Raw genomic sequence first — 15985 nt, forward strand, 5'->3', positions numbered from 1 at the left:
TGGCAAAGTATAAACAGAAATTCTGGACAACGCTGCCATTCTCAGTGCTGACGATGCAAGCCTATTTCATTTTCATTTTAATTTAGTGAGCTCTCACTGAAAAGTAAAGATTCCCTGAAAGCTTTATAGCATAAAGTGGCAAATTAAATTGAAATTGAGATAATCCCCAGCAATGTGTACACAAGTAAAGCAACTCTAAGTCCAGACACCTTTCAGACTAGTAAATTCTTATATAAATAAGAAAAAGCAATCTCCTACAATGAAAATATTCTCAAGCCTTTGAATTTGTCTGCAGATATACCAGAATGCATCACACTGTGCACACTACCATTGCAGTGGCACTACACAGATCTCTATCAGAGAATGAAGTACTATTGAAATGGGTTACATGAACCAGAAGCACCACAGAACTTCAGACAGGCTTTTTTTTTTTTTTTAAAAAAAAAAAAAAGGCAGCCAGCCAGCCAAGCCGGTCTTTGTCAAATTTCCTCTGGCTGCCTTATTGAGAGCACGTATCACAAGCCTCAACATAACTCTCATTTCAATATTTCCAAATAGCAACATTTGCTTATTTGAAAGTCTAAGCAAGATCTCTCTTCAGGTAGGAAAGCTGCTCAGCTCTGCAACTCTTCTTTTTTAGATCTAGGTAAAATTGGTCCTGTGGCAACAATATAATAAGAAGAAAAAACCCACAAGGAATGACACTCTGGGTGTACAGATGTACACAGAAGGAATTTAAGCCCCAGGAATGAAAGCAGATTTGCCAGCAGGCAAGGTTGTGCTGTAGTTTCAGTTATGTCTTCACTGCAATTTTTGAAGCAGGGAATATGATGATTCTCCAGGGAAACTGCACAACTACAATGCCTAAGCATACTTAAAGATTATCATTCAGGGCTTTTAAATCCAGCTCTATGTTTCCATTAATCCACTCAGCTGCCAGCCCAATCTCCCATTGGCAGGTTCGCTTGCTCTCTAACAATAGAGAGCTTATTAAATATTAAGGTCTTAATCTTAAGTACTTCTGTATGACTGAAAAATCCTAAATGGTGCACAGAAGATAAACATTTTCCCAGTAAATATATATATATACACACACACGGTGGTATTAGATAAAGGCAAATGTCTCAACACTAACAGAAGTGTGTAATAAATCCACCCATTTTAAAGCAGCCCATGTGTCCCCTCAGTCACATTCTCCCCGAGTCGTCTAGATGCAGGGATCACGGGTTTACCACTGAAGGACAAAAGCTCATTTTTTTCTGCCTTGAAATGCCAGCTTAGCAATTAGAAAGAGGTTCACAGCAGGATTCACACTACTCTGATAATGCTGATGGGAAACACTACAGGTAAAGAGACAGCTGGTTAAAGATAGCAGGACCAGCAGCACATCTGATATTTGAGTTCTGCTACTTGCCATTATATTATTTTAAAAAGCATTCAGCCAATATAGCTTTTGCTTAAAAATTAGGCTACCTAAAATGCATAAACTGGGTACATATCCAACACAAGATTTTCTGCAAAGAGTAATTTTCTACCTATCAGGGAAGGAGGGCATCTAGTCAGATGGATTACTTTCCTCTTGTATTTCAGCTGGTTCACCTCAGAGCACAAGAGTGGGTGGGGCTGAGATTTCTAGTTTTTCATAGTTAAGGCATTCCACTGGCCAACAGTAAGGTCCAGGAAAACAGCAGCAAATGTGGGTCCTGTTTGGGACTTCTGCTGTGGAAAGGGGCCAGGGAGTACCCACAAGGGTGCAGAAACCCCACTTGCCTCTTCAACAGAAGATTAGCAGAGATCTGTAGCGCAAGCAGTCCTGCTACCCCCTGAGGCAGCCCTGTGAGCTCGTGGGGAGTGGAGCTTGTTACACTATCTGAGGAACTAACACCTTCCCAGATTACATAATTCTTTTATCTTCTTTCTCCGTGCCCTCCCCTCCAACCCAAGTTTTCTACTGCAGCCAGATCCGCTGTTCTCTGCACAGTATCACCATTCCCCTGTGGGCTGGCATGCTGAAACCCTTCTGACAGCAATCAGAGGTACAGCAGCTTCTCTACTAACAGAATTATTAACTTGAATTTCCCTTTTTAGACTCTAGACAGGATCAGATATTGAACAATGGTCAGACAGGCATTACACCCACAGGGACAAAACTTGGATGTTGCCAAAAAAATGAAAGAAAGAAGGAGTTTAAAGTCTGTGTGTACATATGCAATCCTAGAGATGAAGCAAAACTAAAATACTGGATTTAGTGCTCAGGTAAAACACAATGAAGCAAAACACCAAGCAGCAGCCCAAGGTTCTTCCAGCATACCTACATCAAGGACCTTAACACAGGCTGGTGGAGACACTGCTCTGCTCGGTGCTAGGGGACATCACTTTGACATGGGTAGCATGCGGGCACTATGATTCACATTACACTATTTATACGTGGACCCAATACAGTAGTTGCAAAACCAATATACTCACAAAAATTTTACATTATGTTGTCAGATCTCAAAATGCAAAGTTACTATTTGGATATATTTGGCTAGAGGGTTAGCGGAGGCTCAGCCTTGTATTTCCCTGACCCATGTCACGTACAGGCCCATCAGTAGGGAACAAAGTACTTCATTATTCATGTTTGAGGACCATGATTAACATTTCATAAAAACAAGTTCTGCAGATACTACAGTAAAGTAAGGGGGTATCAAGGGCTATAAAACACATAAGGCTTCAGAATCCTTGGAAGGGATAATACAGCATGCAAAATTATGCAAGTCATTTTGTACTGCAAGTCAATCCCTTTATTAACAAGGGATTACAACAGCCAAAGCATTTGGTATCATTCGCACACACATAGCCCATGTATTAATTCCTATATATGCAAAATTCCATTCAGTGATACACTCCTGCCGTGTACTTCCCCCCCTGTCCTGCCTCCACAAGCTTTTTACCTGAAAGAACATCAGTACCTCAGATTGACATTTCTAAAACTCTCCTGAATTATTGAAGAGCATGGCCCTCCACAAGAGCATGGAGGAATGGGATTTCTATATTTACCCAGAACTCTATGAATCTTTGTCCTTCTTCTACTAGTGGCCCATATGGCCACACCAGAGAAGCGGTAAGGTCTGCAAAGTGACTAGTTTAAAACAAATAAATATTCAAATTCTGTAAAATGATCTTCCACTTACCAGTTCTTTGTCTGTGTGCACTAGCTTAGTTTCTTTATGCTTTATTCCACACTATTTTATAGAAGTGGTCTTTAGAAATACTCACTATACATGCTTACAAGTTCAAGGCCAGGTTGGATGGGGCTTTGAGCAACCTGGTCTACTGAAAGGTGTTCCTGCCCATGGCAAGGGGTTGGAACTAGATGATCTTCAAGGTCCCTTCCAACTCAAACCATTCTATGATTCTATATGATTCTATGAAGTAACAAAACCAAAACACAGAATCATTTTAATGGATAAAACTCTTGAGGTGCAAAATAGTTCAAAGAAAAATAGCGTTACTTACGTAAGCGCAGGAAATAATATTTTTCCTAATGGGCAGAACAATTCACGAGACTTTAAATAAAAATAACAGTTTCAGCTTCTTTCTAAATAAATTATAATCTCCTGTCTTGATAAGTGAGCCAAGTTTGCCTTGCTATAAGTTCTACATGTCCTAGTATAAAGCTTGGCAGACATATCTCATCGTAATTTAATTTCTTTCCTTATGCTTCTTAATTCTGAAAGTTTAATTTAACATTGACAGAAATGAGCTGGAATAGTTCAAATTAAGTGGTGAACATCCATTATTATGAATGCACATTTTACCAGCCAGTTCCAAATACTGGAAATAAAAGGGATTTATTCTCCAAAGCGTTACCAGTCCTCAGATCAAGATCCTGCAGACAGATCTATTAGCACCTAATTTACATTTTGAGATAGACCATATATGGGACGCAGCCCCCCCTCAAAACCGAGGGTTACTTTTAAAGGCCATTCAACACAGCACTGTAGGAATCTTTAATTTCGTGCAAATAATTAACCTCAGCTTCACTCTCCTAAATAACTTAAGATACACATTTTCAGTAGCAGTCAGGCAGTTGGACTAAATGATCATTGTAGGTCTCTTCCAACTGGAACTATTCTATTCCAATAGTAATGGCAAAAGGGTGTGACATTTGTCAGGACACAGATAATTTTGAAACTAAACTAAACTAAACATCCTTCCTCACGGTGATGCACATTCGAGGGGTTACTTATGAAATCCTGCCTTTCAGCTGAGCAACAGAAGTTTTATTGTCTGACAGAAAGAAAAGCTTTGCAGTGAAAGAAAAGTACTGGATGGAGAGATGCCATCAGAGAACTCGGAGGGCTTACCAGGTGCTGCTCACTTTCAGCGCTCTGTTTCCAGACCACTCCAATACTATCAGAAATTCAAAAGCATTTTCATGTGCAGTGAGTTATGCCATTACCCTCCCAATTTGGTAGTGTCTGCAGTTGATCTGGGTGACATCTCCCCATCATCATGAAGAAATTGCCCAAATTTAAGTGCCTGACACCTGCACCACAGAATGCTTCTCACTAAGCAAAGCTTTCATTATTTTGGGTTTGCTCTGAAAATAGAAGTACATTCTTTCAGATGCAACCATTTACTTCCAGAAAAGCCTCAAGTGAATTATTTGATGCTGCCAGTGGAAACACCTTAAGAAGTGAAAGGGTATTATTACAAAAGTAACATTATCAATAAAAATTGGCCGAGCTATACAACTTCACAGCATAGCTCTGTTCTCAGAAGTGTTCTTTTCATCATTCAGAACCATCCTCTTCCAAATAATGGTTTTAAATTTTCTGCAGGATGGGGGAAAGGCATTATTACTTCTTTTGATTCCTCCCATTCTCACTGAGTCAACACAACTGCAGGAGATGAAGCAGGATTATGTTTTCATTTGAGATTCATTAAAAGAGCTGCAATCAAGCTGCAGCTGCATTGCTAAATTGTTTTAATTACAAACAACAACAAAAATCCTAGAAAACAAATGGGCTCCCAGACACGCAAGTCAGTGGCAAAGTGGGGCCTGTGGAATCTTCAGGTGGCGATGGTGCCTGAACACCATCAAAGTAAGTGTTTCACTTCCAATTCCAAGCCATTTTCTTTGTAAGTTGAGCAGCAGTTTGACTCAGACATCACACAAATGCAGAGTCACTGTCAAAGGAGAAGTATCCTCTGAAGCACGTACACAAGAAAGATTAAAAAGCACAAGGTTAACCATGCAAACATGATCCTCTACAGACCATTCTCTCTACTTTGCTTGGGTGTTTTTTTTTTTTTGTTGTTGTTGTTGTTTTGTTGTTGTGTTTGGTTTTTTTTTTCCAGCTTATCCATGTAACATGCAGGAAGTGCCAAAAGTACCAAGGTGTCGGAAAAAATGCTCAAATATTGGGGGGGTTGAGGTGGAGAGAAGATGGCTCACAAAAGTAATAATTTAGCTAATGGCAGGAACATATTCATGTGTTTTAAAGATCCAGCTACTGTCTGTAGCTTTCTGACTTCTTACAGTAGTTAATTCCTCCACCTGATTGCATGCTGTGCAAATTACTATTTCCATTTATCCTTTGTAGAGTTACTTGTGTTCATATCTACAAGCAAAACCATTTTCACTGAATCTGTGGTGGAGAGGGGAGGGACTCATCACTCAGAATGGCAGCATGCTCTGTTCACTTCAGCACGCACACAACCCAACTTGTTGTCAACAGATTGTTCTGCAGTGTATGATTTTGAGAAGACCATCACAGTGTTAGGGAGGAATGGACCCTACTTTGCTCTGGCATGTTCTGGTTTCTGATGACGCAGCAGCAGGGTCTAGCCAGCAGGTGATGGGAGAAAAAGTCAGAAACCTTGGCTCCCATTTGACTTTGTGACAGACTTGCTACCTGACACTGAAACAGTAATTTTCTCTTTTGTTTCCCCTTCATCCTTTTTCTGCCAGGTTTGTTTAAGGCTCTGTGCTCTTTGGAACACTGTCCTCTTCTAACTCTTTACTCTGGGAAGCCTACCTGTTTTTTCAATGCAGTTGTTATCCCTAACAACCAAGGGCTCCAGAGGGAGAGGGAAAAGGCTTCTCATATCACTGATAAATGAGTTTAATACTGCCCACACTTGAAATTCAAATTATACGCCAATACGCGTACCTGGGAAGGCAATGAGTATTTACAATATTCATGTTGTCATCTGCAAAATCCATTCAATAATTCTCTGCCGAAAAGCACTTGGAGGAGCCATCAGAATAGTAACCTTAGTTTTTACAAATATATATGCCAAGGATACAGCATTGACTCTGCCAAAATATTTCATATTCCTTGGCTCCAAGACAGACAAGGCTCAAAAATGCTCAAGGACTATCTTGAGAACACAGGGGTCTGGGTTTTCTTTTGCTAAGTCTAGCTTTCTGCTGCTCCTACAAGGAGGAGAAAAGGAGAAAGTACGTTTTTTTTCTGAAAGCAGTTGCTTCATCCCATTCCCTCCCTCTCATCTCCCTTAAGCAGCCACGACCTGTTTCCCCTCCCTGCCCTGCCCACCACCATAAGAGACACAGGCTGATAAAGCTCAACAGCTACTGCCAAGGGGAGAAGATGAAATCTGAACACAAAACTGGGACCTCGATGTGCCAAAGGTTTAAGAACTCTGTGTTAGAGAAAACAGGAAAGTTTTAATTCTGGGGATGATGAATATTCTCCCTGTCACTTTATTTATATATTTTTTTAAACTCTTATTAAAACAACTGAAAAATCTGGTTCAGTAAAAAACAAAACTCTTAAAACTTATTTCCCATTCCTGCTTGTATCAAAGGCAGTAATCCCAAATCCTAAAGCAAATAATAAAGGTATAATTTAACCCTCAGTGCTTTAAAATAGTCAATAAACTTCTAAAGAGGGCTTTCAAGACATGAGCTCAGCCAATCTCCTGTGTGCAATTGCATCCTCACGTCAACCACAATTTCAGGGCTGATGTGAATGAAGAAAGGAGTTAGATGGAATTTAAAATCCTGGCCCACTGTTTGACACAGAAAGTCCATCTAAAACAATTCCAAGCTAACAACAAAAGCAATTTAATTTTAATAGAAAGTTCTGAGTTAAAAAGCATGCAAAGGCCTGATAGAGCAGACAACCATTTAGTGCTGTGATTCTAAAGGCATCATTGAATAAAACACTTTCTAATGTTAATTCCAGCTAATGCTACCAGCAAGCTGCCCAGACTCAAAAAAAAAAAAATATAAAAAAAAGACTGCTTTTAAGTTGTATCTACAGTTGCAACAAATGAGACAATATATTTGCGAAGAGGAGTGCTTGCCATTTATGAAGAAACTATTTGTCTACTTGCATTAGCAGAACTGGTCTGCATTAATTATTGTAAACACCTGCATCACTAGCTACAGCTCTAGTGCAAAATAAACGCACCTTGGCTTTCACTTAGCCAGATTTATCAGTTGTTTTAATGAGAGCAAAATAAAAGAGAGACACAGAGGTTTTCACATAAGGACATAAAATAGCAGAACAAAAATAACATGACCACTTGTTTTACACAAAAGCTCCCATCACAGCAACTGAAACAGCACTTATATACGAGGGGGAAATCAGCCCAGATGTAGCTGAGCTTTGCCACCCTCCCACAATATCACATTAGTAACTATAGGAATTAGGGAGCCAGCTTTGCAAATGTCATAAATTGTTCTCTCCTTCTCTCTGTGTGGTCACAAAACACTCCCAGGCGTCTTTTCCCTAACTCCCACAGCACAAGAATGCTGACGCTGCTACTGCTGGGTCTTCATCTACTCATATAAGCATGTCTGCCCACAGCATTTGTTTTGTTCAGCCCCCAAAAGGAGCAAAGGAAAACACTAAAAGGTTGAAAAAACTGTAAAAATAGTGAAATAATCTGTAGCAACTTAACTTTTCTGCCCACGTTAGTTAACCTGAAAAATCAGAGGAGAAACATTACAGACTAAGTGAAAATAGATATACACAGTCCTAATTTCCTACACTGGGCAGCAACTGCCTGCTGGCTATTTTTAGTCACAGTCCCATCCTCCACAACTGTAAGCAAAGAGAAGATATAGTGGAGTATGTGCTCTCCACTGGTACACTGGAAAAAAACACACTGAAATATGTCAAAAGGCCTAGCTAGACCAGTCCTAAATGCTGATCATAAGGAAGACTAGAAGGAAAAAGTAATGTTCAGTGAAAACTGGTGATGTCTGTAAGGTTTTTTTGAGCTGCTTTAACACTTGCAAATATATGTAATAAAAAAAAGGAAAAAAAAAAAAACAGTCTTACCTTCTTGAGCTGGATGAGCAGCAGAGGTAACCATAACGTACAGAATTTACATTGGAGGAAACTTGTCAAACACCATAATTTTCTGACTTATCTTCCATGCACACTGACCTTTGAGAAAGGCGAGGTGATTCACTCAGGCAGTCCCCACTGCAGCCGTACGCACAGCAGGAACTTCACAGCGAAAGATGACAGAGCTAGAACATTAGATAGCCCTGCTCCAAGAAACCGTACCCAGATTTGCCAAAAAATGCAAAAATCCTGCAAGCCTTACAGCAAGTCACTTATGCAAAAACAACATGGTATGCAACCTAGAAATTGGAAGGTCTGTGCCCTTCTACCACCATGTGTATGCCTGTTGTGGTTAGTGGCTTCTAGTAAATGAAATTAGGAGAGTTAGGAAATCTCTAGACAGCCAATATGCTGCTTGTCTACACTGAACATTTTCACATGAGCTTCATTACCCTTCTTGAAAAAAAGAGGTGGGCAAGGTAATGCCCTGTGATTAAGTTCTACTCCCACCTGGGCAGCCAGCTGAGAATTCATACACAGGGAGGCAGCTTTCTCTAGTTTATTCTATGTTTTCAACACTAGACAATTGCTAAATTTTACCTTATTTAAACTCCATACAATGGATGGATCAAAATATGATACTCTATGCACCACATGAAGGCGACTCAAAAGTGCCCCTCTGCTTTGCTCTCAGCAGCTGAGTGGAGAATTAGCTCAAATACGTTGCAAGTCAGAGTAAGAGCTTACTTCATTAAGAGCTTGCAAGAAACACTTTTTTATTTCTATGAAATTATCCCACAAGTTTTTCTACAGTATTTTTTCTAAAATAATTTTTAAAGTTACATTGTAACCAAATAAACATTAAAATATATCCAGAAAAGGCAACTGATATAAGTAGGAATGTAAAATTACTAAATGCTTTCAATTTTGAGTCTTAGATTCGATTCACCCCCATTTTTGAAAAATAACGTTTTGTTGAAATGTTCTTGTCCCAATAGAACACATCGAAAGGCATATTTCAGCTTTTAATCTGAAATGTTAACAAGATAAGTGATGTTATTTATTTTTGCAACTTTTTGAATTTTGCAAACTTTTGAAGCAGTGCTAATCAAATTCTGTTCCAGTTATTTTTCATATTTATGATTTTTTTTTTCCTAAAGAGAAGATATATTTTTCCCCAACATGACTATCAAAGTGATTGCCTGTTGGACTACAAAACACCAATTCAGGCTTAGTCAATTTGCCATTACTACATAAAAAAGAGATCACTAAGGGAATGGGATTTTCATGAAATAGCTACATATAACCTCTTCAAGCTGCAGAGGTAGAATCCATCTGCTTTGCACTGCTATTTGTTTAACTGAAGTCAAACAGCTGCACCTTGTATGAATCAAAACAGTTAACTTCAAAAGACATGTCCCAAATCCAGGAGAGACTGTAATTACAGTTCCTATGAACATCAATTAAACTTTGCAGTCTCCACAGAAGTATGCACAAAACACCACCCCCACTCTTAAAAGCAATCTCCACTAGTAGCTCATAGTAGAAACGGAAAAGGGATTCTATATTTTCATCCAAGCCCATAAACAACACTAAATTGTTACAACTCACTCAACAATTCTTTATAACTAAAAGTAGTTAAAGAAGCTGTTTTCCTTTTGTCATCCTTAAGTCTACCTTACCTCTCCCCTTTCACTCCCCACTTTCTTACTTGGAAGCTACAGTTAATGATGGAGTTTGACATCCACATATGATAACAACAAAGAACTTTAAAGCAAGGTACCAAAGCAAATTTCCTTGAAGAAGTAGCATCTCACAGTGAGACAAGCTCAACAATTTATTTTCCACAACTGTTAAAACTTTTTCTGATTACAGACTCTATGGCAGCTCCGGTTTTCAAGACAGATACACTTACGACAAGAGACACGTTTTCTGAGATAAGATACAGTGCTGTTATCCCAGGAGTATGGTCCATGGGATCCTGCAAGTAGTCAGATAAGTCCTCTTTTCTGTCTCAATGAGATACTTAGCTGTATACAGATATAAAAACCCCCTTGTTAACTATTAAAATGATGTGTGGGATGATAATTGACAATAAAAATACTAACTTCATATCGAAGGCCAGCTGCAACAGAATCAGCTGCTATTTCTTTTTCTCAGTGAATGCGATAAAAAATGTTCCAAAAAATGTATTTCTCTTAACCCTGTGTGAATCTAACTCCAAAAAGTAAAACATGGGGAAACAGAAGAGCAAAGGTCAGTTGGAAAAAAGCTCCACTTGGCATCAGGTGGCTAAAAGATACCGTTACAGCCATACATAGCACCTGAGATCTTACCCTACTATACAGAAAATTTTATTGCAACAGAACTAGATTACAGAGCACAGCATTTTTTTTCCTTAAATATATCTTAGAAAACTGAATGAAGAAATACTCTGCTGAAATAAACACACTTCCATTTTGCCTCTTGCTATACTAGAGGTAAGCTGTTTTAATAGGAACACTGGCTATTTCTCCCCAGTCATCCCCTCGTCCACCATCTTCGGCCTTGCCTTGCAAATTCCTCATTTAAGGAGTACTTGCTTCCACGGAAGAACAAACACAGTATTTTTCTTTTTTTTTTTTCCTTTTTTATTTTCTTGCTTTACAGGAAAATGTTTCTTTGCATTGTAAAACAGTGCTTTCTGTTCTTTTTGAAATGAGGGAATGAAAGTCACCTGCCATGGTCCTTACAGCAGTGCCAGTCCACCACACCCACCCACCTTCTGCCCTTTGTTCAGTTTTCACCACTTGTCTGAGAGAAAGTCATAAAACCAGATGCTCTGCAGAAAACACTTTCATACCAGCATCTCTCTCCTGTGTCATCTTTTCATACATGCAGCGAGGTGCAAATTTCAAAGAAACCTGTTTTCATGGTGGCTCGATGATGGCACACTGATTTGTGGATCCTCTGATACCTAATAAAAGACAACCTGACATTCCCACACACTGAAAAATTAAGCAAACACAAGACCAATCTATCAGAAATCAATCTTCATTCATTCTGGAACTCACATGCCTCCTGGTGCCCAATTTTATTTTTTTTTTAACAGAGAATTTCACAATAAAGAATTATGCCAACTTTATTTCTTTTGGAATATTATTTCTAAGGCAACAAACATGTTTTGCCTTTAGAAACAAAAGGAAACGTCCTTGGCCTCAAGCACCTATATACCATGGATGGCTCAAAATCACAATGTAGTTCTCATTTAATATTTATTTTTCATCATACAGCAAGGGTTAGTTTGATTTTTTTGACACACAGAGGTACTCATTCTACCTTTAAGGATGGAAAAGACATTTCTTTCTAACATAGCGGTACTCACATACAAACAGGAATCTTGAACTTCATAGAGAATCATCAGAGAAATAAAAAAAAAAAAAAAAGAAAACGTGATAAATGACATGTATCTTTTCCAGAGAGGAAACAACAAGCTAAAATGAAATATTCTTTTCCTCCTCACACCCAGTTTTGAAAGTTACCTACTAGCTAATATAATAATGGATGCCATTTCGGGACACAACCCCTTCCATTTCATAGAATGGTTTGGGTTGGAAGGGACCCTAAAAATCATCTAGTTCCCTGTGCCATGGCCTGGGACACCTTCCAGTAGACCAGACTGCTCAATGGGATGGGGCATTCACTACTTCCCTGGGCAACCTGTTCCAGTGTCTCATCACCCTCTCACCCTTTCTTACAAACTATTTTCTTCTGAGACATTCTGGTTTAGTAGTGCCACTGAAAGTAGAAGAAACAGTGTAATAGAATTTAATTCTCATGCTATTCCAGATAACATTGCCAGAGTGACTTTAAATTGCTTTTGAACAAACTAGAAAGTTCAAGTTAATTGAACACAAGTATTCACGTAGCAAATTATCTTACTAATAATGGTATCGAAGAAAGAAGCCTGATTAGTAAACCCTGCTGGATACTTGCAATGTGAGAAGTTGAGAGATGCCAGAACTAAATCAGAGAGGTGAAGATCAATAGTTCTTTAATCAATGGTGGATTACAGTGGGATTTATTCTGCTGAAACCAGCAGGAGCAGATAAATTCCCCACTGAGATTAATTATTAGGAAGGGTGGATGCAAACAGAGGAGTGCAGTTATCTTTGTGACAACTGTAAGTTGCAAGAGGAAGACCAGTGGGAGTACAGAGCTATTGCCTGAATCTCTGCTGGTGACCAATGACACCCTCATCAAATTCTCAGCACCTCTTAGTTCCTTAGAAGAAACTGCCCTGAAGCCTATGTATTTCTACAAACACAAATACTGTAAACCAAAAACCAGGGGCAGAATTTCAGGAGCAAGTTTTTGGCTTTTTTTTTAAACTGATGGGTTGTTACAGCTTTTGGGTTCATAAAAATTCTGTATTACGGAGACAAAAGCAACAATGTGTACAGTTAAAGAATGACAGCTTTATGCACAAAGGTGCTGATCAGCATCAGATTCACAGCACCTTCTTAAGTCAAGAGGTGGTTGGAGCTGCTCCAGTGCTCTGTCTGGGCTATCCATGTAATCCATCGTTACATACACACTTCTTATTTCTATTATAGTCTTCGGTGCCAATGTTACAGTACCCACAAACTAACCACTAATGTTTCATGAACTACTGCTAAATACGCTAAACAGAGACACTAAGCAGGCTAACGAGAAGAGAGAAATCACAGAGCATCTCTTGTAACAAAACTGATTTAGAATCAAGTCTCAATACATTGAAATTACTGTGACTTCGAACTGCATAAGGAAGGTACTAACATGAAAAAATCAAACAGCTAACAACATAGCTTGTCATTGCTTAATTTTCTACCAGCTTCAGGGAAAGATATCTTACTGGTCTCTCCCCTGACATTTTATATTGACTTACCTTCTCAGAGGACAGCAAGATGCAGAGGGTCCAGCAATATTAAATTTGCTGGACATAATCTGATGGATTTCTTTATTCTCTTTGGTTACAATCAGCAGTTGTTTGAGAGGTCTCTGTCTTAAACTTTGATCAGATGGCATCAACTTGTCCATTTTATTTCTTGTCGAAAAAATTTCAGAAAATATTTTCAAATCTAACAGCATCCCAGCTATGTTGGTCTATTTTCAATGACTCTGAATTCAGGAGCTTTAAAAGAAATTTCTGTGGTTTTATTTTTCTCTGAATTTTATCAGATACCAACAATCACGTCTGTACGGCAAATCAGAAAAGGTTCTTTATTGGGAAAAAAATGCAAGTTTAATACAGATATGATATAAATTACAAAAAAGGTTGTAAAAATCACCTCTCCGGGATACCCAAATTAATTGAAGGTGGAGTCTCAGTGAAGCAAATAAAGTCTTTCCCAGATCATCTCTTATTTTAAAGCAGGTCATAAAAATAATCCAGGCCTTGTCCCAGTTCCCAGATGGATATTCCAGTGCCCAATTCTTTTGCAAGATCTAAGCGCAACTGGATGGACTAAGACAAAGACACATAAAGCAATTACCTTTTAGTCAGAGACATTTGACACTCCGTGCTGCCAACTCTTCATCCTACTATCAGACTTTTTAAAAGCATCTATCCTTGAATCAAATACTGAAAAATTTAGTCTGTATTTCAAATACTCTCTGGTTAGCAAGCAATCATTCAGTAAGAGACAGTTAATTGCAATAGTTAATTCAATGACCTAATAAAAGATAACCAGCTAAATAGACAAAATGCCACAGAAATAAATCAGATTTATGAACTATGCAAAGGACTACTCTAATATAGGCTATCATTTCACAATGTACAGAAATTCTAACTCTTCCCAGAAATGTCTCAGGGGTAAAGTAAAACTGTATCACTGAAGACAATTAGAACAACTTGTCAAATACCATCAAGATTTCTTAGCTACCCTTGCCTTCTCCCAGGACAGATTCACAATTCTCATTATCATATTCTATTGTAAAGAGATTCTGGAAGATTAATATTTAAAAGTATCCTTATGCTCAATGAGCTCCAGCCATTGATTTAATTTTGTCATTGGTTTACAAGGGAAGCAATGCCACAATTTGTGCTCTGCACTTCTTTAAGTCAGACAATAAAAATAATTATTTTTCAATCTTTTAGTTTCAGGTTTTCTTACTTTGAAGTGCAGTACTGCAGTGTTGTGCAGTCACATGGGGGATGTGTCTAAAACTCATTTCCATAGAAAACAGAACAAAGTATCAAAGCATCCATTAGGCGTGGCATTCATGACTGCTTTTAACTAATCATAAACAAACCAATGTTGAGCAACCTGCCAATGATTATAACATTAAAAAGGGGAAGAAACACATTTGTCATCGGGTAATAAAATTAAGTGCTCCCCGACCATCTTGATCCCCATTACGTGACCAACTCTTTGATTTGCCCTGGCATACAAATCTCAAAATATTTCATTACTAGCTTGTTGAAATTGGAAAGAAACTGTTTCCATAAATTCACCAACCACCACAGTTGAGTATCTGTTAGAGAAGAATTAATGAAAGAAATGTATAGGAATGAGTGTTCTTAACCTGGTTAGTACTGACAATAGAAGGGTGAAATCCTTCCACAAGGCCAAAGAGAATGTAGCATAACAACCTGCAGCACAATCGATCTTTTCTCTGACAGGTTTTCAATGAAACTTTCTAACATTCTAAGACAGGTACTACTAGCAAGAACACGGTAAGATGTGGTAATTAATATCCCATATGTGCTAGTACTTCCACCAATATTAGATTAATGAAGGAAATATCCTTATATGAGTGGAGCTTAAGATAACAATTCTGTTCAGAAAAATAGAGCCTTGGTTAACCATACAAAATGCCTCTGTTCTCTGTAAACATGATATAATTTCACTACAGATGCAATTCCGTTCCAATATTAAAAGCCAGCAGAGGCTAACATACTACCTTTAGCTTAATCTGAGAAAATATAAAGAAAGCTTCCAAGGAACTAAAGCTGCAAGTAACCATTTTATCCTGTATTCTGGTATATTGCAGACTATTGTGTGGACAGAAATTCTATATCCTGCCAAAGGACAAATGCTTAAGTTTTCAAAACACTAAAATATGTTCCAGGGAAATGGAACTGAAGAAAACCGGGTGATGCAGGCTGACAGAAAGAATCAGGACCTCATTACAGAGGAAGGCAAAAGTTCCCCAAGCTTCCAGCCAACATGATCAGAAGCAAAATTTCTTCGGTCTCTTGTCTGACAATCAGCATGTCTGTTAGCACGTGAACTCTGCACTTGAACAGATCCTCTCAGAGCACTGGTTTGCCCTGGTGAGTCTTATCTCTAGACATGGCTAATCTTCAAAGATTCCAAGACCCCAATCTTCTTGTACAGGCAGTTGAAGCTTTGAATCGTAACAACTACATCAGGGTAAACTGCTTTCACAAAAGCCTAAACCCAGTTCAAGATTTTCTGAAGTGTCTCAATAATGCAACAAGTTGAGTAAACATCTTTCCTTTTACAGCCCTCTGACCTGAAAAAGTGGCACCTACCTTCAGTGTTGGGTAAAAGATGGCATGTTTTCCTCCTTTATTCCTGCAAAACAGGAAAATCAAAGTCACAATAGCTGTGATTGATTCCCATAGGATTTTTAGCTGATATTAGAATTCAAAACCAGTTTTATTCCTTCCCACTAAAAGGAAACAA

General features: G+C 38.5%; 1 protein-coding gene across 1 annotated transcript in view; it reads right to left on the reverse strand.

Annotated features, from left to right (window-relative positions):
• Positions 1-13529: 13529 nt before the first annotated feature.
• CHID1 (chitinase domain containing 1) overlaps positions 13530-15985 on the reverse strand; it is a 114397-nt gene continuing 111941 nt past the window's right edge. Inside the window, exons 11-12 of the mRNA XM_074149330.1 lie at positions 15832-15874; positions 13530-13797 (exon numbers count right to left, since the gene is read on the reverse strand). Of these exons, the coding sequence (XP_074005431.1) occupies positions 13699-13797; positions 15832-15874 (142 nt within the window). The 3' untranslated portion in view covers positions 13530-13698. The remainder of the gene's footprint in view (positions 13798-15831; positions 15875-15985) is intronic.

This window comes from Numenius arquata, chromosome 6 (assembly GCF_964106895.1).
Source record: "Numenius arquata chromosome 6, bNumArq3.hap1.1, whole genome shotgun sequence".
NCBI classification, from domain to species: Eukaryota; Metazoa; Chordata; class Aves; order Charadriiformes; family Scolopacidae; genus Numenius; species Numenius arquata.